Source organism: Chelonoidis abingdonii, chromosome 3 (assembly GCF_003597395.2).
Source record: "Chelonoidis abingdonii isolate Lonesome George chromosome 3, CheloAbing_2.0, whole genome shotgun sequence".
In the NCBI taxonomy this organism is placed as follows: Eukaryota; Metazoa; Chordata; order Testudines; family Testudinidae; genus Chelonoidis; species Chelonoidis abingdonii.
The window spans coordinates 192,969,480-192,997,404 of NC_133771.1; the positions used below are offsets into that span (position 1 = coordinate 192,969,480).

Below are 27,925 nucleotides of genomic sequence, written 5' to 3' on the forward strand. Positions count from 1 at the left end.
GATGGAAGAATCCCATTCACTGTTACAGACTAGGGACCGAATGGCTAGGAAGCAGTTCTGCAGAAAAGGACCTAGGGGTTATAGTGGACGAGAAGCTGGATATGAGTCAACAGTGTGCCCTTGTTGCCAAGAAGGCTAATGGCATTTTGGGCTGTATAAGTAGGGGGCACTGCCAGCAGATCAAGGGATGTGATCATTCCCCTCTATTCAACATTGGTGAGGCCTCATCTAGAGTACTGTGTCCAGTTTTGGGCCCCACACTACAAGAAGGATGTGGAAAAATTGGAAAGAGTCCAGCGGAGGGCAACAAAAATTATTAGGGGGCTGGAGCACATGACTTATGAGGAGAGGCTGAGAGAACTGGGATTGTTTAGTCTGGAGAAGAGAAGAATGAGGGGGGATTTGATAGCTGCTTTCAACTACTTGAAAGGGGGTTCCAAAGAGGAAGGATCTATACTGTTCTCAGTGGTACCTGATAGAACAAGGAGTAATGGTCTCAAGTTGCAGTGGGGGAGGTTTAGGTTGGATATTAGGAAAAGCTTTTTCACTCAGAGAGTGGAGAAGCACTGGAATGGGTTACCTAGGGAGGTGGTGGAATCTCCTTCCTTAGAGGTTTTTAAGGTCAGGCTTGAGAAAGCCCTGGCTGGAATGATTTAGTTGGGAATTGGTCCTGCTTTGTGCAGGGGGTTGGACTAGATGACCTCCTGAGGTCCCTTCCAACTCTGAGATTCTATGATTCTATGATGTGTGGGAATTTGCAACTGAGATTGTCCACTATCAAGTTTTGTGTGCAGACAATGTAACATTGTGGGAGATGCACCTGTTCCATAGCCTGATCGCCTCGCTGCATATGAAGGGTAATCTGGCTCTCCCCTGACTATTGTACGTAGGCTATGTTGTCTGTTACAATCTTCATGTGTGATCCTGCAATCAGCTGGAGGAAATGGATGCAGGCGCTCCTTACTGTTCTTAGCTTGAGGAAACTGATGTGGAGGAACATCTCCATGGGTGACCACTTGTGTTGTGAGGCCGTTTAGATTTGCAACCCACCAGATCAGTGATGTATTGATGGTGAGAAGCAATGATGGTGAGGTTTGGGAGAAGGGGATCCCTTTGCAAATGTTGGTTGGGCTCTTTCACCAGCCTAGGGAGTTTTTGACCCCGGTGGGTGGTGACAGAGATTTGTCCAGCCTGTCCCGGTTGTAAACCAAGCTGAACCACATTTAGAGGCACTTCATGTTAAACCTGGCATGTGGTATCACTGCTGTGCTCATTGCCATGCGCTCCAGGAGTTGGAGGAAGAGTCTGGCTGATATTTGCAGGCTGCTTTGAACAGCGTCTAAAAGTGTGGCTAATGAAAGAAATCTGTGCTGAGAAAAAAGAGTGCTCTGGTCTGTAACAAGTCAAAGTCAGTCCCTATAAATTCAGACATTGCACCAGAGTGAGAGCTGAGTCCTGGATTTTGATCTGTAGGGTTCACCTCTGTAAATAAGTGCTTTGGTGACTTGGTGTGACTCCTGGAGAGACTGGGCTCTGAGGAGGCAATCATCAGAGTAAAGTTAAATCTTTATCTCTTCAGAGAGTGAGTGGCAATCACCCAGATAACCTTGGTCAATACACTCAAGGCCAACAATAGCCCGAAGAGGAGCACTGTGTGGTCTTGTTCCAGAATAAATCTGAGAAATCGTCTGTGAGCCGGTAGGATGGAGATGTGAAAGTATGTGCCCTAAAGGTCGACGATGGAAAACCAGTCTCCCTGTTCCAATGCTGGAATGACTATCAATAAAGTGACTGTTTGAATTTTTGAGCCTGGACAAACTTGTTGAGAGCTCTGAGGTCTGGAATGAGTCTCTAAACTCCCTTCCTCTTCAGTATTAGGAAATAAAGAGAATACAAACCTCTTCCTTGTAGATGTTGAGGTACTGGTTCTATGGCTCCTAACTGAAGGAGATTATTGGCTTGTCATTCTACACTCACGTGAAGGGTCCCTTCAGAAAGAGAGGGAAGGGTGTTGTGGAGGGGGTAGGGAGGTGAAATGGATGGAGTACTCAGTTCAAACTATCTCAGGAACTGATCAGTCCAATGTTATGTGTTTCCAGGCACCGCGGAATACTGCCACGCGGTGGTCAAATGGGTGTGAAGCATTGGTCAGCTGTATCAGTTGGTGAGAGTGGTCCAAGGGCGCCTCGACTCACCTGTCAAAACTGGTGTTTGAACATAGAGGGCTGGGACAACGAAGATTGCAAGACAGAGGGTTTCTGCTTGGGGAATTTTGCTTTCTTCCTTGGCAGTTCATATTGTCATTGAGGTTGATATTGGGATGTATATGGTCTATGCTGGGATTGGGATTGACTCAATAAAGTCATTCAACTTTGAATAGTTAATGTAATTGTATTTCACCATTGAGGGCCTGATAGTTGGTGATACGAAATTGGAATATAGCCAAGGAGTACATCTTCCTACAAAAAAGGTCCAGGCGCTTTCAATCCCAGTTTTGCGGAGTAGCCCTCGACTCATGTTGTCAGCCGCATGATTTGACGGCATCTACCACAATGGAGTTGGGGGGTAGGTGGGAGAAAAGTAATTACGATTCCTTCGTGGGGACACAGTACTTTTTGTCCACTCGCAGATGCACAGACTGTCACTGGGATATGCCATATAGTTCTCGCCGGGTCTAAGGTAGTCTCATGAATCAGGAGGGCAATCTTGGAGGAGGACGAAGAGTGGGGAATGTCAAAGAGCTGATGGTGGGTGTCCTTGACTTCCTTCAATGGCATCTTGAGGGTGTTCACTGACCTCTTTGCCAGAGGCTGGAAGAGATTAAAGTTGTCTGCCAGATATGGCGGTGAAGGCCTAATGGTCTGGAAAGGAGGAAGACCTCAGGATCACTTCTTCCTCGGCATCACCCTCCTGTTTCTCCATGATGTCTTGTGGAGGTTCCAAAGCTCTGGAAGCCGTGGCTGAAGAGGTATGCCTTGAGGGTTCTCGGGCAAGGCTTGGCGCTTGAGAGACATGTTGGTGGTATGCTTCCCGTGAGTCCCAATAAGACCATGGGGGGTGATGATGGCATAGAGCGTGGTGGCAGTGCCCATGGGTGGCTGTAGCATGATGTCAGTGGTGGGGACACCTGCGGGTATGGACATTGCTGGTACTGAGCACCATATGGTGCCTGATAAGAGTACTGGGATGTTCTTTCCTCCAGCTCGCTGTCTGAACTTTCGTTAGAGAGTGGGGGAGTGAGGCCTGGCAGCGGTGACAATTCCCATGCCAAGTGGAGGCTCAGTGTGAAGGCTGCAGTACCAAGAAGCGGGGATCCCAGTACATTAGATATACAGAGGTTGCTAGACTGGCAGAATTCCATTGGTACTGATTGCCCCAGTGTCAGGTGTCAGAGGTGGATGGGGATCTTATCCATACCACTCGCTCAGGGGTGGGTGAGGCATCGATAATAGTACCAATGATTATTTAAAGTATTGAGGGTGCCTTTTTAGTTGAGTGCTTACTCCTGTCTCTCAGAGCCGATGACTCAGAGCCTGTGCCCATCAGGTCCGTGTCCAACAATACCGACTGCTGTTGGTCTCTGTGAGCCAGGAGTACTGGACTGAGATAGTCTTGGTGCCGAAGATACCGAGTGGGATAGAGATTGCCTACGGAGATCTCAGGGGGCACTTTTGGGGACTTCCCGCTCTCCTCTAAGATGACTTCTGAAAGGGGTCAGCAGTCTGTTTCTTCGATCCATACCCCTTAGATGGCTGTGGAGAAGATTCATGTCTATCCAGGGACTTGCAGCGCAAGTTCTGCACGGGTCTGAGAGCCGCCTCCATTAAAATAATCTTCTGCCTGAGCAGTCTGTCCTTATGGGAATGTGGCCAGAGTTGCTGGCAGAGACTACACTTTTTCTGGATGTGGCCCTCCCCAAGGCAACAAATGCACTTAAGAGTGCTTGTCTGCAATTGGAATGGCCTCCTTGCAAGTGAGGCACTTCTTGAAACATGGTGAACTCGGTATACCCACTGGAGGCGGGGTGGTGGGGTGGTGGGTGAGGATCCCTCGAAGGGGGAAAAAAGCAGGAAAATGAAATTTTGGGGAGAGTTCTGTTCTGTTTTGTTTTTATTTTTTGAATTAAAAATTGGGTTTGTTTAGTTTGGGAAAAGAAGTCTTGGGGGTACATGATAACAGTCTTCTACTACATAATAGGTTGTCATAAAGAGGAGGGTGATAAATTATTCTCCATATCCACTGAGGACAGCACAAAAAGTAATTTCCTTTGCTGCAATTTAAGCCTATTAAAGGTTAGACATCAGGAAAAGCTTCCTAACTGTAAGGATAGTTAAACACTGGAACAAATTACTTATGGTATCTCAGCCATTGGAGGTTTTTAAGAACAGCAGGAATGGCCAAATGTACCAACCCTCTGAGCAACATATCACAATCTTCAGACGTTCGAGAGCTGGGGCTGAAGCCCCAAGACACCCCCCTACACACACTTCATTCTGCCAGAGGCAATGCATGGGGGGAGGCATGTGCTATCACATGCCCCTCCTCCCAGATTTTTGCCAGGGTCTTCTGGCTAGGTCACATGGTGCTGCCGGCCCCATCCCTGCACAGCAGCTGCTGGATTGGGCAAGCTGGGAGCTGTGGCTGTGGGGAGAGGCAGCAGCAAACAGCTGGGAGCTGCAGAAAGAGCTGCTGCCTTTCCCCGCAAAGCTAAAGCAGCAGCTTCTCTCTGCAGCTCCCCGGTGTTTGCTGCTGCCTCTCCACACAAAGCTAACACCGGGGAGCTGCAGGGAGAGGCCACTGACAATAAGAGGTGGGGCATAATTCAAGCTGTTGGGGGTGCCAAACCTTTAAATTATGCCCCCTCACTCTCAGCACGCACTAGTCATCTCTGGCAGAAGCCCCAAGCTCCCTCCTCCCCCCAGTCTGGTAGACAGAGAATGGAGAAGGCGTGGGGGGCTCTGTGAGCTGTACTTTAACTGTAAAAGAGTTTGCTGCAGTTTGGCCACACGTGGGTTAGACAAATACCTCTCAGGAATGGTCTAGACAATACTTACTCCTGCGTCAGTGCAGGGGACTGGAGTATATGATCTAACAAGATCCCATCAAGATCTGCACTACTATGATTCTGTGATGGAAAAAACTATTCAGTATGAAAAAAAATGTTTTGATTAAAGTACCACCTTTAATAAGAAATGTGATTTGCTCTCATTTGTATAAAATAAAGCCTTCTCAACTAACATTCTCTAATGCAATCCATTAATGTGCATGTGAAATAGATTTCTCTTGTTTTTGACTAAATATAATTATTCTTCTTTCCTTAATATTCCAGAACAGCAAAAATGAAAATCACTTGGACATTAGGTAGTACAAAAGTAACAAATACCTCTTGAATGTGGGCAGCAACAGCTGCTCTTGTATCAAAATCTAAACCTTGGATTCTTTCAATGAATTCTTCTTTTTTCTGGCACTAAAAGAAATACATTAACCACAATTATTTATCATACCTCCTTAGTATATTCTGAAAGCTGAAGATAAAATAATTATCAGCTGTCCAATCCCCTAACTGGCTAGTCAGATTGAATGTAATTATAGCAAAACACTGTAGTTTGTGTTTGATTTTTAATATGAGTGAACTGAGACAATATTCATTTTGAAAAAAGCTGATGAAGGGGGCTTCTTAAAATTTGCATATTTCTTGCTCAGATTCTATGATGATGTTTACTTCATAAATATTTCCTAAATACCATTTTTTAGTATTCAAACAGACAATCATATACTGAGCAAATTTCCCTGAACTGCTTTTTACACTATTCAATTGAAACCAGCTGTAAAGTATACTCTACTTTTCTACCTAACTTTCACCCAATCAAAAATAGTGTATTTAGAAAAGCATAGCATACTTTAAAAAAAAACAAACACAACTTTCATGAGTAAACTGGTCACTAATTTAATGAGCTATCGTAGGTCTGATCTTTAATCAAATAAGACTGTTGCAAGCTAATCATCTTATTGGCCCTGATCCTGCAAAAAGACATAAGATACCATTTTAGCTTTACATAGACAAGTAGTCCCACTGAAGTTAAGTTATTTTCAGATCAGGAGGCATGGATCGTGTGATGATGTTTTCTAATAATTTTATTTTCACTAGGTCAGTGTAGATTTAATTTAATCTGATTGAGGGGAATCAGCAAAGTTGAAAAAAGATTTATATGCATATGAATAGTGCAATTAACCATAAACATACAGATCAGCAGGTGTACAAGTCATTGCTGGATCAGGGCCACAGTGAATAAATGTTACTCAACTGAGCCCTCTCAGACTAAATTCATTCTACACTAGTCTTTTGGTATAATAAACATAAAATTTACGGCTGTCGATTAATCGCAGTTAACTCATGCAATTAATATAAAAAATTAATCACAACTAATCGCACATTTAATCGCATTGTTAAACAATAGAATCCCAACTGAAATGTATTAAATATTTTCGATGTTTTTCTACATTTTCAAATATATTGACTTCAATTACAACACCGAATACAAAGTGTACAGTGCTCACGTGATATTATTTTTATCACAAATATTTGCACCATAAAAATGATAAACAAAAGATATAGTATGTTAGGATATAGATATTCAGGCCTGTCTGTAAAGGCCTATACTTTAGGAATTTAGGTATATGTTTATCATTTCGCTAGTTATAGAGGTATAAAAGAAAGGATCAAAAATCACTGTCTGCCTGCGTAACGGCCTTCTCTCATTGTGACAGTCTGAGGCCCTGTTCCTACGCTAAGGCCTTTGGCTAAGCAGTGGGAGCAGCCATAAGCTGGAAAGCATACGAAAGCTTGCTGCAAGTTCACCCCAATAAACATTGAATTGTTTGCACCTTTGGACTTCGGGTATTGTTGCTCTCTGTTCACGCGAGAAGGACCAGGGAAGTGGGAGGGTGAAAGAATAAGCCCTCTAACATCTTTGTGCTGTGACTCCGATACATCACATCAAATAGGTGAGTGGCAGCCTGTAAGTCTCCCTCCCCAACAGTCCATGCAGCTGCTTGGAGGGGGTATGGCGAAAACTCATGATGGTAGTTGCGGGTTCTGGCAAGCTGGGATAACTGATTTTTTGAACAAATGGATAAGGAAGAATCAGGGCCCATACCAGGTGCAGGGGTCCACCTGGGATGAGACTGAGAAGGAAAGAGGGGAGGTTTTGGGAGACCCCAAGAGAAAGGAGTGTAGGAAAAAGGGAATGGTATTACAAGGTTTGTGCACTGGGATGGCATACTGGGTAAAAAGGGAAGCCGATCTCCTCCAACATATTAAGGATTCGTAGGAGACTGTGGATCAGCAACGGATTTTAACTGAAAAATCCACGTTAGCAGTAGAGGTAGTGGATTTGAAGGCAGAGGATGCTGTACGGACAGAGGAGTCTTGTGAGGCAATCCAGCAAGAGAGGGATGAACAGTGGGGACAGTATGAGACTTACAGGAGGAATTGTATCAATGTAAACATGGGGGCAATGAACTTGGGGACCCCAAACGATCCACCCCACTAATGGAACTGAAGGAGACACCTCCACCACCCTACCCTGAAAATACACTGTACCCACCACAGCCAGTTGACATTGTAAGCTGGCGATCCACAGTTACAGCCCCTGCGAGAGAGGCTACCCTATAGGAACTGCAGGAGGCAGGTATAATGGCCCCAGTTGCGGGGTGGGGGAACCATGCCCCTCAAGTAGTAGAACAGGCAGAAATCCAACCCTTGTACCTGAAAGACCAGGAGACAGTATGGGGCCATTTGGGAAAGGTACCTCGAGATGATTGGGATCGGTTTGTGCTGTGGCTAGTGGAGGTGGGCAGGGAGATGGAGGGTCTAACTCACGAGGCCCAGGTGATCATATGGCGTAGTCTTTTCAGACGGGGCACCTTGGGAATCAATGAGGCAGGACTGGCACACTCATTTCTAATCCCCGGACAGGTGGCAAAACAATTGTTTGGGGTGTACTCTCATACTGCAGGGATGCATAAGATGAAGTGAATCCCTGGAGAAACAGGACAGGATACACTTAATCGCATTCAGGCATAGGCATGGTGCTGGGTGCATCCCTTGGAGGGTCCATGGGTGATACCCCAGACAGGGGCACCAGGACCTGATGGGAGTGTGGATTTGCTGAAGAAATGGTTGGAGCTGAGCGATCCACAGTTTGTGGGGCATTTAAGGTTCCAGCACCCTGAACTGGCTCCCAATCAGCTACTCCAGTTTCAAGGACATGCAGGTGTGTGGAGGGAGATGCAGATATGTGGAGGGAGATGCATCGTGGGGAGAGCCAGTCCATGTTATTACTGCAGGGGATCAGTACAAGGCGGAAAGGGTGGGTCAGCCCAGAGGGGACGATGTAGAGGGAGAAGTTGTGGCTTTAGGGGGGTAGTCAGGGACAAGTGGGCAGCTATAGAGCAACAGATCCAGAGACTGCAAGCTAAACTGACTACACAGGATTTTACCAGATCAGAGGGAAAGTGACCCCGGAGGACAGGGGACTGGGATTGCCTGAAATGTCAGGCACACTATTTTGCTTAGAGACAGCAATGTGTTCGGTGCCAGGACACCCGGCCCCTCTGCGAACCAGTGGGAGGGACAGAGGTGGGTGCTGTGACTTAAGGGTATCCTGGGAGGCGTCCTATCCATGTTTTCAGTTTAGGACGGGACACATCTGGTTCTGTGGGGTTGTAATTATATATTTAATCTGTTAGGGGCAGGAGATTTACACAAACTGGGATTAGTACTGGGCTTAACCAATTGGGTGCGTTTAGTGGAGCAGATGAAGGACTGACAGGGCTATACCATTCCTATGGGGATAGCCTCTTTAACGCGGCACATGCCCTCACACCGCCCTTGATGGGGTGGGGAACACATTCCTGTGTGGGTTAAGGATAACCTGGATTTTGGTCGGGACAGCATGGAGGTACTGCTAGAGGGAGGGGACTCTCCCCTACAGAAACAATATCCTATTCCTCGGGAGACATTGGCAGAGGTGGGGGCAACTATTGGGGAATTGGAACAGAGGGGATTGATTAGAGCAGTTGCAACCCCTTTTAATATTGCTGTGCGGCCAGTGACAAAGCCAAATGGTACCTGGTGCCCCACTGTGAATTACAAGGCACTAAATGCTCTGGCCAATTCACCAGCCTCAGTAGTGGCAACGTATCCTGAAATGCTAGCCCGTATTGGACCCCAATTCTGAATTTTCACTGCTTTGGACATAACTAATGGGTTTTGGTCTCTGCCACTAGCTAGCTCGTGTCAGTATAAAACTGCATTCACATAGGAGGGCAGACAATTCTGCTGAACAGTCCAAGCCCAGGGATATCAGGATTCCCCTGCAATTTTTCACAGATACATGAGACAAGCTCTGGAGGGGGTGGATTCAGCAAAGTGCATACGATATGGAGACCTGTTAAGAACGTAAGAAAGGCCATTCTGGGTCAGACCAAAGGTCCATCCAGCCCAGTATCCTGTCTACCAACAGTGACCAATGCCAGCTATTCCAGAGGGAGTGAACCTAACAGATAATGATCAAGTGATCTCTCTCCTGCCATCCATCTCCACCCTCTGACAAACAGAGGCTAGGGACACCATTCCTTACAAGTCATTAATGGACTTAACTNGTTTAGGGATACCAGGAACATAGAGTTATGTCCCTGACCATCATGGCTAATAGCCATTGTTTGGCGTATCCTCCATGAATTTATCTAGTCCTCTTTTAAACCCTGATATAATCCTAGCCTTCACAACCTCCTCAGGTAAGGAGTTCCACAGGTTGACTGTACGCTGTGTGACAAACTTCCTTTTATTTGTTTTAAACCTACTGCCCATTAATTTCATTTGGTGGCCCCTAGTTCTTATATTATGGGAACAAGTAAATAACTTTTCCTTATTCACTTTCTCCAAATCATTCATGATTTTATACACCTCTATCATATCCCCCTTTAGTCTCCTCTTTTCCAAGATGAAAATCCTAGCCTTTTTAATCTCTCCTTAGATGTGACCCTCTCCAAACCCCTAATCATTTTAGCTGCCCTTCTCTGAACCTTTTCTAATGCCAGTATATCTTTTTTGAGATTAGGAGACCACATCTGTACACAGTATTCAAGATGTGGGCATACCATGAATTTATATAAGGGCAATATTCTTATTCTCTATCCCTTTTTTAATGATTCCTAACATCCTGGTTGCTTTTTTGACTGCCTCTGCATACTGAGCGGATGTCTTCAGAGAACTATCCACGATGACTCTAAGATCTCCTTTCTGATTAGCTGTAGCTAAATTAGCCCCCATCATATTGTATGTGTAGCTGGGGTTATTTTTTTCCAATGTACATTACTTTACATTTATCCACATTACATTTCATTTGCCATTTTGTTGCCCAACCACTTGGTTTTGTGAGATCTTTTTGCTAATGTCAGAGACAGTGGAGGAAAACAGGAAACTAACCGAGCAGGTCCTGCAAGCTTTGGCAAGAGCAGGGTCGAAGGTCAGTGGGAAAAAGGCTCAGATGGGACAGACAAGTGTGACCTACTTCGGAGTGGAAGTGTCCCAGATGGGAAGGGAAATCGATAAGGGACCGATGCAATTGATTCAGTCCCTGCCACTGCCTACAGATGTTAAAAGTTTGCAAAGTTTTCTTGGTCTAACTGGATTTTGCAGGAATTTTGAGGTCATTTATGCAGAAATATCTGACCTAACCAAAGCCTCAACTTGGGAGTGGTCAGAAGAGTGTACTGAGGCAGTGAGAGTACTAAAGGAAAACTTGACCAATGCTGGCCTCCCTGGATGGGGATAACTCTTATCTGTACCCTTTGGTATCTGATACTACCATTGGTTGTGCATTAACATAGGAGTATGGAGCAAAGTACTGACCTGTGGCCTTTGCCTCTTGACTTTTGAGTGCTGTGGAACTGAAGTATGGATGAAAAGGTGTTGCTGTGCACCTACTGACGGGTAGGGAAATTCAAATATCTCACAGTAATGCAGAAAGTAATAGTCCAATCTCATCATGACCCCCTGCAGCTGTTAAACATGCATACTATCTCACAGGGACAAGTGAGCGGGTAGCGTATTGCCAAACGGTTGCTGGCTCTACAAGGAAAAAATATTCTGGGTAGCCGGATTACATCTGACTGGCACTCCACACCAATGTGAAGCCAGCCCAGGTAAAACAATCAGGTGTTTTGGGCGGCTAACCCCAATCAGATAAAGGAGGGGACATTGGTATGGTTTTTGGATAGAAGTTGTAGGTATTGGGGGGATGAAAAACTGCAGGCTTAGCTGTTGTGGGAATCAGGAAATGTGACAGTCAGCACCATTGGTTTCTCACTAGAAGCAAGGTCAGCTCAGGAGGCAGAACTGGCAGCCTTGTTAATATCTTTAAATGAAGTGGATCCCAAATTTGAGCCAGAATGTTGGGTGGTGGTAGATTCAGATTATGTATTTCATGGGGTCACATTAATGCTGAGTTGGTGGGTGGATAACCATTTCAGGGCAACTGACGGCTCCACAATCAAGCATGCTAACTGGTGGAAGCGAGTGAAGGAGCTCAGTCACTGTTTTACATGGATCAATGTGGTAAAGGTAAAGGCACACAAAAAAACAGGATCCCTAAGCAAAGGGAATAATTTGGCCTATGTAGAAGCCAATTGGGCTGCAACACAGGCACCCCCATGGACTTGGAAGCCAGAAGAGAGTGTGCCTCTAGCAGTAATAACTAAAGTGGGGTGGATACAGATTGGGGAGGGTGAATTTGAGAGTTGCAAGAATGTGAACCAGCACTGGAAGGCATCATGAAAATTGAGGTCAGGCATGTGCCAAATGTGGAATTAATGGAAGGGATTTGGTATCTCTTAACAGCTGAGGGACCAGTAATGTTGTTCCCTCAGGGAAGCCGGACGGCTTTCTTAAGCTGGGTGCATGGGAGTTTGACAGGGGGACACCCCGGGTTTGAGGAGGCACTGGGAACTTTAAAAAGATTGTGCTGGTGGCCAAGAATGGCAGCTGATTTTAAATCACATCTGGAATGTTGTTTGGACTGTGCCAGGCACAAACCACCTCACAAGGTGCTAAGAGGAAAATTAATGAGACAAGCCCCTAGGGGACCTTGGGAAAGAATACAAATTGACTACACAGGACCCCTACCACCAGATCACAGAAAAAACTGATTCATGTTGGTGGTAGTGGATGCTTTCAGCAGGTGTGTGTGGAAGCTTTCCCCACAAAGTATTAAACTGCCCTGATAACTGCTGAAATACTGGTAAACAAGGTATTCACTCGCTGTGGGATCCCAAAGGTGATTGACTCAGATCAAGGAGCTGCTTTCTAGTCAGATCTGTTAGAGGAGCTATCAGCTCTCACTGGAATCATTTTCCATACTGCTTATGACCCACAGGCTGCGGGGCAGGTGGAATGCATGAACTGTACCATTAACAGTGAGCTAAGAAAGGGAGTGAAAATGGGAGGAAAAAACTGATCACAGTTATTCCCCTTTGTCTTAATGAGGATAAAGGCCTGAGAATCAAAGTGCACAGGATTTTCTCCGTATGAGGCTCTCATGGGAAGTACCTGGGGAAGTCAATATACATGGCTTAACACAAGAATGGATTTTAACTCTAATTGACCATGTAAAACAGGTGGTGGCCTGGTGAGACAAGCAATGAGCAGCAAGAGTCAAAGCATGGTATGACCTACCCAGGGATCATGATCTACCCATGGTGGGAGATCTAGTGAAGTACAAGATTTCAGGTCAACACCATCCATTCCAGCTCCTAAATGGAAGGGCCCTTATCTTGTCCTTGACCAATTAGGGCCCAGTCTGCTATTACTGGGTACAGAGAATGGAGGACAGGAATGGGTTCACTGCACAAAAATGAAAAGGTACAAATAGGAGACTGGGAAAGGGGACGTGTAAATTTTGTTGTGTGTGTATTAAAGGGTAATTCAAAAAGGAGAAAAGAATGAAAATACCTAGGCCCTGGATGGAACAATTACTACTGCTAATCACAACTGTCACATTTACAAATTCTATTCAGATCCCACAATGTGAAGTGTCAAAAGGAGGCAACACATGCAGCCTGTGGTAATAAAGCTAATGAAGACTATGAGAATCTCACCATAGAAAGATGTACCACTAATACCCCAACAGGAATTTGACAGTGTCAGTATATGGTTTACGGATTAGATGGGGGAATCCCAACCAGGTGGAGAATATCAAATTTATCAGGAAATATTGCATAGTACTCCCTGGGAGCTGCCATGATTAATGATAGTGGAAAACAGTGATTTCCCTACACCCCCCCTTGAATTCGGCCCCCCCCTCCCCAGTTTTTTGAACTAGTTACATGTCAAACCTGGTGGCTGAATTTTGCGACTTTGTCCTCACCCGCAACTATTTCACATTTGGGGACAATATATACCTTCAAGTCAGTGGCACAGCTATGGGTACCCACATGGCCCCACAGTATATGCCAACATTTTTATGGCCGACTTAAAACGCTTCCTTAGCTCTCATCTGCTAACACCCCTACTCTACTTGCTCTACACTGATGACATCTTCATCATCTGGACCCATGGAAAAGAAGCCCTTGAGGAATTCCACCATTATTTCAACAATTTCCATACACCATCAACATCAGCCTCGATCAAGCTATACAAGCGGTCCATTTCCTTGACACTACTGTGCTAATAAGTGATGGCCACATAAATACCACCCTATACCGGAAACCTATTGACTGCTATACTTACCTACATGCCTTCACCTTCCATCCAGGACACACCACACAATCCATTGTCTACAGCCAAGCTCTAAGATACAACTGCATTTGCTCCAATCCCTCAGACAGAGACAAACACCTACAAGATCTTTATCAAGCATTTCTTAAAACTACAATACCCACCTGCTGAAGTGAAAAAACCATTGACGAGAGCCAGAAGAGTACCTAGAAGTCACCTACTACAGGACAGGCCAACACAGAAAAATAACAGAACACCATGCCGTACTTTCATCCCCAACTGAAACTCTCCAGCGATCTCAAAGATCTACAACCTATCCTGAAAGACAATCTCTCACTCTCCAGATTTGGAGACAGGCCTGTCCTCTCAAGACAGCCTCCCACCTGAAGCAAATACTCAACAAGCAGCCACACACCACAGAACAAAAACACTGACCCAGGAACCTATCCTTGCAACAAAGCCAATACCAACTCTGTCCACATATCTATCAAGTGACACCATAATAGGACTCAATCACATCAGTCACGCCATAAGTGGCGTTCACCTGCACATCTACCAACGTGATATATGTCATCTGTCCAGGAATGCCCCTCTGCCATGTACATTGGCCAAACTGGACAGTCTCTATGCAAAAGAATAAATGGACACAAATCTGACATCAGGAATCATAACATTCAAAAACCAGTTGGAGAACATTCAACTCTCTGGCCTTCAGTAAAGATTTAAAGGTGGCATCTTGCAATAGAATAGCTTCAAAAACAGACTCCAAGGAAAACGTTGAACTTGAATAATATCAAACTAGATACAATCAGCTGGCTTAATAGAGACTGGGAATGGCTGGCCATTACACACATTGAATCTATTTGCCCATGTTAAGTATCCTCACACCTTCTGTTAAACTGTCTTAAATGGCCTGTCTTGATTATCTCCTAAAAAGTTTTTTTTCTCCTGCTGACAAAAGCACATCTTAATTAATTAGCTCTTAAAGTCGGTTGGGCAACTCCACCTTGTTCATGTTCTCTGTATGTATACAATATCTTCTTGCTGTATGTTCCACTCTATTCATCGAAGAAGTGGCTGTTAGCCCACAAAAGCATATGCTCAAAATACATCTGTTAGTTTCTAAGGCCATAGGTACCCTTTCTTTTGTGGATACACACAACTACTGGCTGCTACCCGAAACACGCCAATTTAGTTGACTGTTTGGAAATTTGATTGAATTGACACATTATACACACTTTAAAGCATATACAGTGTATGATAAAATACGTGTAATCGAAATAAATAGATTTGAAAAGATGAACATAGACTAGCTTCCTTATACAGCTGTTGTTTTTATGACAGATGTCAGTGCATTCATTTCGTGATGTGGCCAACCTAATGATTTCAATGATGCTCTAAATGAGCTCCCCTAACAGCTAGTGATGAGCTGGGGGCTTGTACCGTACGACTGGAGATTGCTAACGTAGTTTCCATTTTAAGAAAGGGATAAAAGGATCCGGGTAATATAGACCTGTTGAGCTTGACGTCTGTAGTGTGTAAGGTCTGTGGAAAAAATTTTAGGGAAAGTAGTTAAGATATTGAGGTCAATGGTAATTGGGACAATTGCACATGGATTTACTAAAGGTACATGTGCCAAACCAACCTGATCTCCTCTTTGAGAAGGTGACGATTACTTAGATAAAGGAAATCGTAGATCTAATTTACCTCGATTTCAGTAGGCGTTTGACACGGTTCCGCATGGGAATGGTTAGTTAGAATTGAAAAGTGGGATGATATGGAAAGTTGTAAGGTGTTATAAGAAACTGGTTAAAGGGGGAGCTCCAGTCGGGTCGACTGAAGGGTGAATTGTCAGGGCTGGAAGGAGGTTACGTGGAGTCCCTCAAGGATCGGTTTTTTGGGACCGACGTATTTTAACCTTTTGTTACTAGACCTTGGCACAAAGAGCGGGAAATGTGCTATAAAGTTTGCGGTATGAACGAAGCTGGTGGTATTCTAACACGGGAAAGGACCGGGGATACTATCAGTGAAATCTGGACCACCTGTCAAACTGGAAGTAATTAGTATAGGATAATGAAATATAATAGTGAAAAGTGCAAAAATCATGCACTTAGGGATTAATAATAAGAATTTTGATATCGTTGGGGACGCATCAGTTGGAATGACGGAGGGGAGAAGGGACCTTTGGGTATGGTTAATAGCAGCGATGACTATGAAGCCGTCAATGTGATATGGCTGTTAAAAACAATGCGGTTTTAGTATCATTCAGACCGCGAGTAATTTCCAGCAAGGAGAAGGAAGTGTTAGTGCGCTGTTGTACGGCGCTGTGAGACCCCACTGGAATATTGTGTGCAGTTGCTGGTGTCCCATGTTTAAGAAGGATTGAATGCAAACTGGACAGGTTCAGAGAGGGCTACTAGGATTGATCCGAGGAATGGAAACGCTTTATGAAAGGGAGACTCAAAAAGAGCTGGCTTGTTTGCCTGCCAAGAAGGTGGCGGGGGGATTCTTGCTCTATATAAATAAATCAGGGGGATTAACGTTTAGGGAGGGAGAGGAATTATTTAAGTTTAGTACTAAGTAGCACGAGGACGAATGGGTACAAACTGATATTACGAAGTTTAGACTTGAATTAGACGAAGGTTTTCTAACCATGTAGGGGTGATTCTGAACAGCTTCCGAGGGGAAGTAGTGGGGCAAAGAACTTATCTGGCTTTAAGATTAGCTTGATAAGTAATATGGAGGGGATGTTATTTGATGGATAGTTTCATTTGGAGCAATTTGATCTTTGGATTATCGGCAGATAAGTCTGCTTCAATGGTCTGTGAAGGGGATGTGATGGATGGAACTGGGTTATTGCAGAAATGTCTTTCTTGGTGCTGTAGTGGTGAGTCCTTGGCCGCACATGTTCAGGGGTTTTAGCTGATCGCCATATTTGGGGTCGGGAAGGAATTTTCCTCCAGGGCGGATTGGCAGAGGCCCTGGAGGTTTTTCGCCTTCCTCTGTAGCGTGGGGCATGGGTCGCTTGCTGGTGGATTCTCTGCAGCTTGAGGTCTTCAAATCACAATTTTGAGGATTTCAATAACTCAGTCATGGTTAGGGGTTGTTATAAATGTGTATGGGTAGGGTTTTGTGGCCTGCCTTGTGCAGGAGGTCAGACTGGATGATCATATTGGTCCCTTCTGACCTATGAGTCTATGAGTCTATGAGGGGAAAGGCTTCAGGATCGGATTGTATTTGCATTCATACCTAATCTACCTAGGTATCCAGCAAACAGAGCTGTGTTTCCCAAGTGATAGATTTTGGCTGGGGTTGGGTTACAAATATTTTGAATGCAGGGGTGGGGGTGGGGGAATGAAATGTTGTTCTTATTGTATGAGTAAAGGGCAGTAGAACTGTACTTAGCCTGTGCTGATTGAGGGCATCAAGAGAGAGGCTGGGGACCTGTCCCTCTCTACTGTTTAAAGACAGAGCTGATTAGGTTCCATAGTCTTTTGTTCCGTTAAGTGACCACCGCAGCTAAAATCACTGATAATCAGGTTTAAGTGTTTAATCCTACTGTGGGAGCAGTGTTCCTGTAGGTACAGTGTTTTTGTGTAAAAGATAGCCCAGACTGCACTCACAGCAAGGTTCCCTCACTAAGAGCTCAGCTGAAAACACTGAGAGCTGGTGGAACCTCAAGAGATCAACTCACAGAGGTCACAGTGGCAGGTGGAAGCAGAAGGTGACTGCACAGGGCCATTGGCAACAGAGTGGTGGAGTGAACGGTGGCATAATGAACAGCTGTGGCCAGAGTGAACAGTGAGCAGCTGGAGGAATAAGTAAGGTGCCTTCTTGCCCCCCACCTGGGAGGTGTACTCAGGAGAAAGCACCTCTGAACTCTGAGTCTCCACTGACCAAAGACAACACCGGTGAGTCAGGTGTGGTGGAGTGAAAAGTGAGGGACACGTTAAAGAAACATTTGTTTCTTGGACTATATTTTAGTGACTTTGCTCCAGAATGCTCAATTTGTAACTGGGAATGGAAACTTACATAAATGTTTGTTTCCTAGTAGGCCAAGATTTTTAAAATGCATTATTTGCCAAGGTTGTTATCTCACATTGTTGCTATCTTTAGAGGTCATTATGTTGGGGAGTTTCTGTACTAAACATTTTTATAATTAATTTTTACATAAGAATGGTCAAACTGGGTCAGACCAATGGTGCATATAGCCCAGTATCCTGTCTTCCGACAGTGGTCAAGGCCAGGTGCCCTAGAAGGAATGAACAGAACAGGTAATCATCAAGTGATCCATCCCCTCTCACCCATTCCCAGCTTCTGGCAAACAGGCTAGGGACACTCAGAGCTTGGTGTTGCATCCCTCCCTATCCTGGCTAATATCCACTGATGGACCTATTCTCCAGGAATTTATCTAGTTCTTTTTTTAATCCTGTTATAGTTTTGGTCTTCACAGCATCCCCTGGCAAAGAGTTCCACGGGTTGACTTTATGTTGTATGAAGAAGTACTTCCTTTTTTAAAAAACAAAAACAAAAACCTGTTGCCTATTAATTTCACTGGGTGACTGCTAGTTCGTGTGTTATGTGAAGGATTAAATAACACCTCCTTATTCACTTTCTTCACACCAGTCAAAATTTTATAGACCTCTATCATATCCCCCTTAGTCTTCTCTTTTCTAAGCTAAAAGTCATTTTAATTTCTCCTCCTGTTTCATACCCCTAATCATTTTAGTTGCCCATCTCCGTACCTTTTCCATTTCCAGTATATTTTTGGGGGGATGGGGTGACCAGATCTGCACACAGTATTCAAGGTGCACACATACATAGAGGCAATATAGTATTTTCTGTCTTAGTATCTATCCCTTTCTTAAAAAAGCAAAGGTTTCAGAGTAGCAGCCGTGTTAGTCTGTATCCACAAAAAGAACAGTACTTATAGCACCTTAAAGACTAAACAAATTTATTTGAACATAAGCTTTCGTGCGCTACATCCGATGAAGTGGACTGTAGCCCACAAAAGCTTATGCTAAAATAAATTTGTTAGTCTCTAAGGTGCCACAAATATTCCTGTTCTTTTTTAAAAAGCAAACAATGTTGGGAATCATTGACAGCTGCTGCACATTGAGTAGATGTTTTCAGAGAACTATCCACAATAACTCCCAGATCTTTTCTTGAGTGTTAACAGCTAATTCAGACTCCTTCATTTTGTATGTATAGTTGAGATTGTTTTCCAATGTGCATTACTTTGCATTTATCAACACTGAATTTCATCTGCCATTTTTGTTGCCCAGTCACCCAGTTTTGTGAGATCCCTTTGTAACTCTTTGCAGTCTGCCTGGGGCTTAACTATCTTGAATAGTTTTGTATCATCTGCAAATTTTGCCACCTCACTTTTTTCCAGATCATTTATGAGTATGTTGAACAGTAATGGTCCCAGTACCGACTCCTCAGGGATACCGCTATTTACCTCTCTCCATTCTGAAAACTGATAATTTATTCCTACCCTTTGTTTCCCATCTTTTAACCAGTTACTGATCCATGACAGGACTTCCCTCTTATCCCATGATTGCTTACTTTTCAAAAGTCAATTTAAATTAAATACTTCTTTTAAATTTATATTTTTTTTAGAAATCTAGACTTGTTATGTGTTTTGGTGTAACTTCCATTATTCTTATGTTAAATTTGCATCATCCTAACAAACCATTTACTTTATTTATCTCTTTTATATATCTCATTGGTCCTGACACCCCCTCTGTAAATTCGAACACCCCTCTAATTTCAACTCCTGGGGAAATCACTGGTGGAAAACATAGTTACCCAGCTATATAGTTTGTTACAGAGGGTCCAAAGAATATAACCCTCTGGTCTCCTGGAGCAAATGAACCCTCTTGGAAAAATAGAGTGCCACATTTAGGGTGTGATGTTACCATATGTAACCAAAATGGTACTTCCATGGAAGATAATCCCCAAAGGTGTGATTGTTATGTACATATTACATTGGGTGTAAAATCCCTTTGGACGGTGGATGTATGATGAGTTAACCATTTTACAGGTGATATGGATGCCAAGTTGAAGAATCCAAATTTAAAGTGGCCACAGCCTGGAGCAAAAATATTCCCCAACGAGCAAATGTATGGGAGCCATTGTGGGAGCGGATGCAGCCAGCACTTCTTAACATGTAACTCTATTACATGGGTGGTATGCCCCAAGGAATGGTGGGTGGACCAAATTCATCTTAATTGTAGTATGTATATAGAAGGATTGAAACAACAATTCAAATGGTGGGTGAGGGGACACACCTGGAATCGTTGTCAGAAAAGGGGATTAGGGGCAGCAGGGAACACTATGCTGGGTACATGGAATCTGGAGGACAAGTGGGTAACCAAACAATTAGTAAGCCAAAATGTGAAATTTCAACAACAAATTAATGGCACAGCAACTATCAGCAGTTGCCAGAGGTGGAGGACAGCAGTAAACCTGCGGTTAACTCATTGGGCAGGAGACCTGGTGACTTGGGGGTGGGGGTGGCTTCAGAAGATTAACATGGGGAGAAGTGTGTGTAGGTATTCAAAATGCTCAGATAATAATGTTAATGGATATTATGAAAGATGCTTGGTAAGAACAATGGCCATCAGTACTAAATTGGGAGGCTAGCCCATATTTATCCACAATTGCAAAAACATACCCTTCTGCCTGGAAAATAACATCCCCGACCTGTGGGGAGAGTTCTTGTGTAATTGTTACTATGATACATGGGAAGGAAATGCAAATAAGGTGGTCCCCTTGAACCCTATAGGAGTAACTAGGGAAGGGGGAGTGTGTTGGGAGCCACTAGGAAATAGGTTGTGGGGTGGAATGGGGTAATTTGGACTGTCATCACATTAAGAAGTTGTATATCCAGAGGAGGAATATGGATGTGCCCCTCTCCTATGCCTATGGAAGAGCAGGATCAATGGCCTATTGCAAAGGGGGTGACATTTAGGGGTAATGTATATGGGGTACAGTGTATTCTGTTGGGAATGTATGCAATCCTGCAATATAACACTAGGAGGCAAAATCCTTCCAGTATATGACCAAATTATGAACTTCTATATACTGTCATCTGGACTATGGTGCACCAATGGATCAGTGGACTTAATCGCTGTAGACAATCGAACCAGTACCTACTACCCTATGCCGTACCAAGTAGTTGAATTGCTTTGGACAATACCAAATTTCACTGTGGATATTCAATGGACACACAATATGGACAAGAGCCATGCAAGCGCCAACAGCTGGACACACTTACAACACACACACACACATACACGCACAGGATAGTGCTGTCAAATTTTAACCCTATCAAAGGAGGCGAAGCAATGTTTTTGGTGGTGGCCAGGATATTGGACCATAATGCAGTAGTCAGGACTCTCGGTGTTGCTATGGATTATCATAGCAGCTGGCATATTGTTAAGTGTATCTGTGTTACGTTGCATACGGACATGGTCAAGGGGGGGCACAACCCCCTAGAGAACAGCCACTAATTATAACCCATAAGTAATGTAGTAAACCCTCCCCCCAGTGTACTAGACAAACCAGGTCCAACCTTCTTGGGTCCACTATAATGGGAAGCCTGGAACACTAAGTGGAATAGTGACCTAAGCTCAGAGGTAAGTGGGGGAGTGGGATACCCGGAGGAAACACAAGGAGGAGAGTACAAGAGGGGAAGCCTTCTGATTCATATTGAGAAAGTAGGGCAAATCGGCTAGTTATCTTAGGTGCATGTACACAAATGCAAGAAGCCTGGGAAACAAGCAGGAAGAATTAGAAGTCCTGCCACAATCAAGGAACTGTTCAGGAAGGACAGGTACAGGAAGAAAGATGGAGGAGTTGCATTGTATGTAAGAGAGCGATATGATTGCTCAGAGCTCCAGTTTCAAACTGGAGAAAAGTCTGTTAAGAGTCTTTGGGTTAAAAGTAGAGGCAAGACCAACAAGGGTGATAGCACGGTGGGTGTGTGCTACAGACCACCAGATCAGAAGGATGAGGTAGATGAGGCTTTCTTTGGACAACTAACTGAAATTCCCAGATCACAGGCCCTGGTTCTAATGGGGAACTTCAATCACCTTGACATCTGCTGGGAAAGCAATAAAGCAATGCAGACAATCCAGGAAGTTTTTGGATTGTGTTGGGGACAACTTCCTGGTACAAGTGCTGGAGGAACCGACTAGGAGCCGTGCTCCTCTTGACCTGCTGATTACAAACAGGGAAGAATTGGCAGGGGAAGTAGAAGTGGGTGACAACGTAGGCAGCAGTGACCATGAGATGGTTGAGTTCAGGATCCTGACAAAAGAAAGAAAGGAGAGTAGTAAAATATGAACGTTGAACTTCAGAAAAACAGACTTTGACTCCCTTAGGGAACTCATGGGCAGGATCCCCTGGGAGGCTAATCCGAGGGGGTAAGGAGTCCCGGAGAGTTGGGTGTATTTTAAAGAAGCCTTATTGAGGGTGCAGGAACAAACCATCCCAAAGTGCAGAAAGAATACCAAATATGGCAGGCAACCAGCTTCACTTAACAGTGAAATCTTTGGTGAGCTTAAACTCAAAAAAGAAGCTTACAAGAAGTGGAAACTTGGACTGATGACTAGGGATCTGATCTGATTTGGTGCGCCATCCTCAACCGCACCTTCAAAAGGCTGGTTTAGGGCCAGAGAGCAGTTTGGGCTTGCCTTGATTAACGGAGGGGTGTTGCCTTCGCCTGCCGCTCCAGTTCTTCCTCTGAGAATTGTCCTGGCAGTTCTGCTGCTGAAACCTTTGAGGAGGTTGTGGGCAGAATTGTCTACGCTGTGTAGTGGGAGTATGAAAGCCCAAGGATCTGAGGGTAGCTCGGGAATCGTTTACACTGTGGACCCGTTTGTCCATCTTCTCTGAAAACAGTCTCACCTTCAAACGGGTGGTCCTGAATTGTTTGTTGGACCTCGTAGGGCAACCCTGAGACTTGCAATCAGGCCCCCTACTGCATAGATTCATAGATTCTAGGACTGGAAGGGACCTCAAGAGGTCATGGAGTCCAGTTCCCTGCCCTCATGACAGGACCAAATACTGTCTAGACCATCCCTGATAGACATTTATCTAACCTACTCTTAAATATCTCCAGAGATGGAGATTCCACAACCTCCTAGACAGGATTTATCATGTTGGTAACCACCCTGAACAGTTGCGGAAGTATTTTCTAAATAATGTCCCAACCTTAACCTCCCTTGCTGCAGTTTAAGCCCCTTGCTTCTTGTTCTATCATTAGACGCTAGGGTGAAGAAATTTTCTCCCTCCTCTTTATGACACCCTTTTAATACATGAAAATGCTATCATGTCCCCTCTCAGTCTTCTCTTTTCCAAAACTAAACAAACCCAATCTTTCAGCCTCCTTCACCAGGCATGTTCTCAAGACTCTTAATGCATTCTTGTTGCTCTTCTCTGGACCCTCTCAATTTCTTCCACATCTTTCTTGAAATGAAGGTGCCGTAGAAACTGGACCAAATACTCCAGCTGAAGGCCTAACCAGCAGCAGAGTTAGAGGCGAAGAATGACTTCTCGTGGTCTTCCTTACACCACACCTGTTAATGCATCCCAGAATCAAGTTTGCTTTTTTTAGCAGGCATCACACTGTTGAGTAATATTTAGCTTGTGATACCCATAAACCCCTAGATCCCTTCTGCATTTCCTTCCTAGACAGTCTCATTCCCATTTTGTGTGTGTGAAACTGATTGTTCTTTCCTAAGTGGAGCACTTTGCATTGTCTTTATTGAATTTTGTCAGTCCTGTTTACCTCAAGACCATATCTTCAATTTGTGCGAGATTCAATTTTGAAATTATGATAACCCTGTCCTCCAATGCAGTTGCAAATTCCTCTCAGTTCGGTATCATCTCAAACTTAATAAGCGTACTTTCTATGCCAATATCTAAGTCGTTGATGAAAGATATTGAACAGAGCCAGTCCCAAATTAGACCCCTGTGGAACACCACTTGTTATACCTTTCCAGCAGGATTGAGAATCATTAAAAACTACAATCTCTGAGTACGTTATTCCAGCCATTATGCCACCACTTATATAGGATAGCCATTAAATTGTATTTGCCTAGTCATGATAAGAATATCATTTGAACATATCAAATGCCTTACTGAAGTCAGGTTACAATCCACCGCTTCCCTTATCCACAAGGACTGTTATCCTATCAAGAAAGTTATCAGATGATTTGACATGAAATTTGTTCTTTACAAATCCATGCTGGCTATTCCCTATCACCTTTACTACATTCGAAGTGTTTGAGATGATTTCCTAATTACTTGGCTCACATTAATCTTCCCTGGCACAGAGTTAAATCTACTGGTTTTGCAGTTTCCTGGGGTTGTTTTTTATTTCCCTTTTTATAGGATGGGCACTATTATTGCCTTTTCCAGTCCTTCTGAATAATCTCCCAGTTCTCCCATGATTTTCATCAAAGATAGATAGTAGAGGCTCGATACCTCCAGTATTAGCTCCTTGAGCATCTAGGATGCCTTCATCAGGCCCTGGTGACTTGCAGTATATAACTTTTCTAAAGTGATTTTAACTTGATTCTTTTTTTATTTTATCTTTTAAATCTACCCTTCCCATTAGAGCATTCACTATGTTAGACAACCCATCAGACTCTTCTCGTGAAGACTGAAACGAAGAAGTCATTAAGCATCCTCTGCCATATCAAGTTTCCTGTTACTGTTTTTCCCTCATTCACTGAGCAAGTGGGCCTACCTAGTCCTTGTCTCCTCTCGTTCTAATGTATTATAAAAAGTCTTCTTGTTTCCTCTTTTATTCCCATAGCTTAGTGAGCTCATTTGGCCTTTGCCTTCTAATTTGTCCTGCATTCCTGTGTTGTTGCCTATATTCATCCTTTTTGTAATCTGTCCTAGTTTTCATTTTTTATATGACTCCTTTTTATATTTAGATCATGCAAGATCTCCGTTGGTTAAGCCACAGGTGGTCTTCTGCCACATTTTCTATCTTTCTAACCCAGCAGAATAGCTTGCTTTTGGGCCCTTATATAATGTATTTTGAAACTGCCAACTTTCTCAGTTGTTTTTCTCTTCAGTCTTTGATTCCCATGGGACCTGTGACCAAAGTTCCTCCTCTACCTCAGTGGGTCCTGCGCTTATGGCAGTTTTGCTACACCTAAGTTCTTCCCCACAGTCCTGAGTCAACTCCTCCTGTGTCTTATCAAGGAGTTGGGAGGTTGGGGGAACCGGGCCAGCCCTCTACTCTGGTTCCAAGCCCAGGGCCCTGTGGATTGGCAGCTGTCTATAGTGCCTCCTGCTGACAGCTACAATCCCTGGGCTACTTCCCCATGGCCTCTACCGAACATCTTCTTTATCTCACCACAGGACCTTCTTCTGGTGTCTGATAAGCTCTTGTACTCCTTAAGTCCTCCAGTAAGACACACTCTCTCTCACTCTCAGTTCCTTGTTGCGCTCTTGCTCCCAGCTCCTCACACACACTTCCTTTCCTCTGCTCCCCTCCCTGACTGAAAAGTGAGCTTCTTGTATTAACCCAGGTGCCGCTGATTAGCCTGCCTTGATTGGCTGCAGCTGATCTAATCAGCCTGTCTGCCTTAATTGGTTCTAGCAGGTTCCTGATTACTCTAGTGCAGCCCCTGCTCTGGTCACTCAGGGAACAGAAAACTACTCATCCAGTGACCAGTATATTTGCCCTCTACCAGACTCCTGTACTCCACTGGCCTGGCTCTGTCACAGACCTTACCTATCAGCTCTCTGAGCTTACCAAAATCCGCCTTCCTGGCGAAATAGCCACCTCTGTCGCCATCACTCATGGCAGCGTCTGCAGTGTCTAAAGTTGCCTGCAATGAAGCCTGGGAAACTAATTTCCCTTTTTCCACCAAGGCGGTGAACTCTGACCGAGAGTCCGAAGGGATGAACTCCATCAACTTCGCCATTGCTGCACAGATGTTTTAAGAGTACCTGCTCACAATGGCCTTTTGGTTAGTAATATGGAGTTGCAAACCACCAGTGGCGTAGACCTTTCTACCGACGAGGTCTAGGCGTCTAACATCCCTATTCTTTGGGGAAGGACCTTGGAAACTCTGTCTCTCTCACTGGTTAGCCACATCGACCACTAGCGAATCTGGAGGCGACAGGAGTACAGATGCTCAAAGCCTCTGGAGGGCACGAAATACCACCGCTCATGACGTTTGGCAGTGGGTGGCAGGGATGCCGGCGTCTGCCACAGGGTCTTAGTGGAGTCAACAACAATCTTTATGAAGGGCAACTCTACTCGTGAAGGTCCCAAGGGTGCTAGGATGTTCACCATGGGATCTACGTCCTCTACCACCTCCTCGGCCCTGATGTCCAGACTTTGGGCAGCCCTGCGGAGCAACTATTATAGAATTCTGTTATCCTCTAATGCAGGAGCTATGGTCATCCCTGCCAACGCTTCGTCCGGTGACGAGGAGGAGGAAGAATGTGCCGGTAATGGAAGCTACCTACCGTCTGCCCCAGAAGGGTCACATGACTCCTGGGACAGCGTTGGCGGAAGTGGCGCCAATAACGGTGCCAGGGCCATAGACTTCGTAGCAGTCGTTGACATCAGCATCAGTCTCACCAAAGGAAACTGCATCGGCACACTCACAGGAGCTGCCAGGGTCATTGGGCCCGGTGTTGATATAAGTACCGGGGCCATAGGTGACTGCATCGAAGTCGACATCAACAACGGTGCAGGCATGGGAGACGGGTGCACCAATGCCGTGAAGGCCAGTGCCAAAATTGGAGCTGAACAAGGTGCCGGAGTTGACAATGGGGCTGGAGGCAAAGATGCCGGGACCATAGGCGCCAGGGGCAGATGCGCAGCGGAGGGCGGTAAGAAAGTGGTGGAGACCACTGAAGATGCCGCTGAGCATGGCCCTGGGTTCCTCCCTAAACCTGTTGATAAGCCCAGGGGGTCCAGAAGGACCACTGAGGCGGATTCTGCCACTGCAGAGGCCACACCCAATGTTCCCTTCTGTCTCTGCCTGACCTCACACTATGGCTTCTGCTCCTCCTCGAGCAACAGCAGTTGGGCTCTGATTCCAAGGTCTCAGACACTGAAGATCACAGAGGAGCCAATCCTTGATGTCTTGAATGTCGAGAGCTCGGGGAGCGGGATGGCTCTCTGTCGGAGCGGGTACGCTCCAATGGACAAGGAGAAGTGGAGCGCCTTGATATCATAGCCAGCTTCCCTTTAGAATGCACCAGAGGATGCGGCTCTGTCAACACTGAGGGTTCCTCCCTGGAGGTGAGAATGATGCCGTCAGGTGGAGGAGGTCTTGAGCAGCCTGATATGCTTCCAGCATGGACGGCCGCTGCAGCTGCTGCGTCGGCGCCGGTGATCGAGGTGGGGCCGTACTCAACTGCCGCACTTGGGCAGGAGTCAACACGGCCCCGGAAGGAGATGCCGAGGAGTGGCCTGCCTGGGGTGGTACATCTCGAGGCTTACCTGTAGAACAGTCGTCCAGTTTTTTCTTCTTTTGAGGCACCAGCGAGTGGGAGCGGTACCTACTGTCAGACAGGCCCTGTGAGGAGCCGTGGCAGTTCCGAGCATTCCTGGAGAAGTACATCCTTGGCGCCGAACTCACCGACAGTGCCAGGGCACTATGCATTCAGGACGCAGGCATAGAGGTCAGGTCTCTCATGCCTGGGTCGTAGTGGGGGTGTAGGGCTGTCTCCATGAAGATCACCTTCAGCCGCTGTTCCCTTTCTTTAAGTGTTCTCAGGCGGAACTCGCGACAGATCTTACAATGATCTTTCTGATGGGTCTCTCCCAGGCACCGAAGACACAACAAGTGCAGGTCACTTTTTAGAATGCGCTTGGCGCAGGCCATGTAGTTCTTGAAGCCCGGGGACCATGACATGCCACAGCGCTGTGGACCCCAAAAAACACTATTGTATACTAAACTATAAACTCGAACACTATGAATAACTAACTATATAGAACGGCACAGAGAAGAAACTTGCTGAGCAAGAGCAAGTTCCAGCCACTGTCACTAGCGGTAAGAAGGAACTGAAGGGGTGGTGGGTTGGAAGGGTTATATATTAGGTGCCATGAGGGCACAACTCCAGGGGGTGCCCCGGCCGATCCGACAGATGCTG

The 27,925-nt window shown here is 45.1% G+C and overlaps 1 protein-coding gene across 9 annotated transcripts in view; it reads right to left on the minus strand.

Moving 5' to 3' along the window:
• Positions 1 to 27,925, minus strand: part of CCDC88A (coiled-coil domain containing 88A) — a 341,661-nt gene that overhangs the window by 213,313 nt on the left and 100,423 nt on the right. For all 9 annotated transcript variants that reach the window (XM_032784366.2, XM_032784364.2, XM_032784363.2 and 6 more), the window contains one exon: positions 5,384 to 5,467. In XM_032784366.2, coding sequence (XP_032640257.1) covers positions 5,384 to 5,467 — 84 coding nt within the window. The remainder of the gene's footprint in view (positions 1 to 5,383; positions 5,468 to 27,925) is intronic.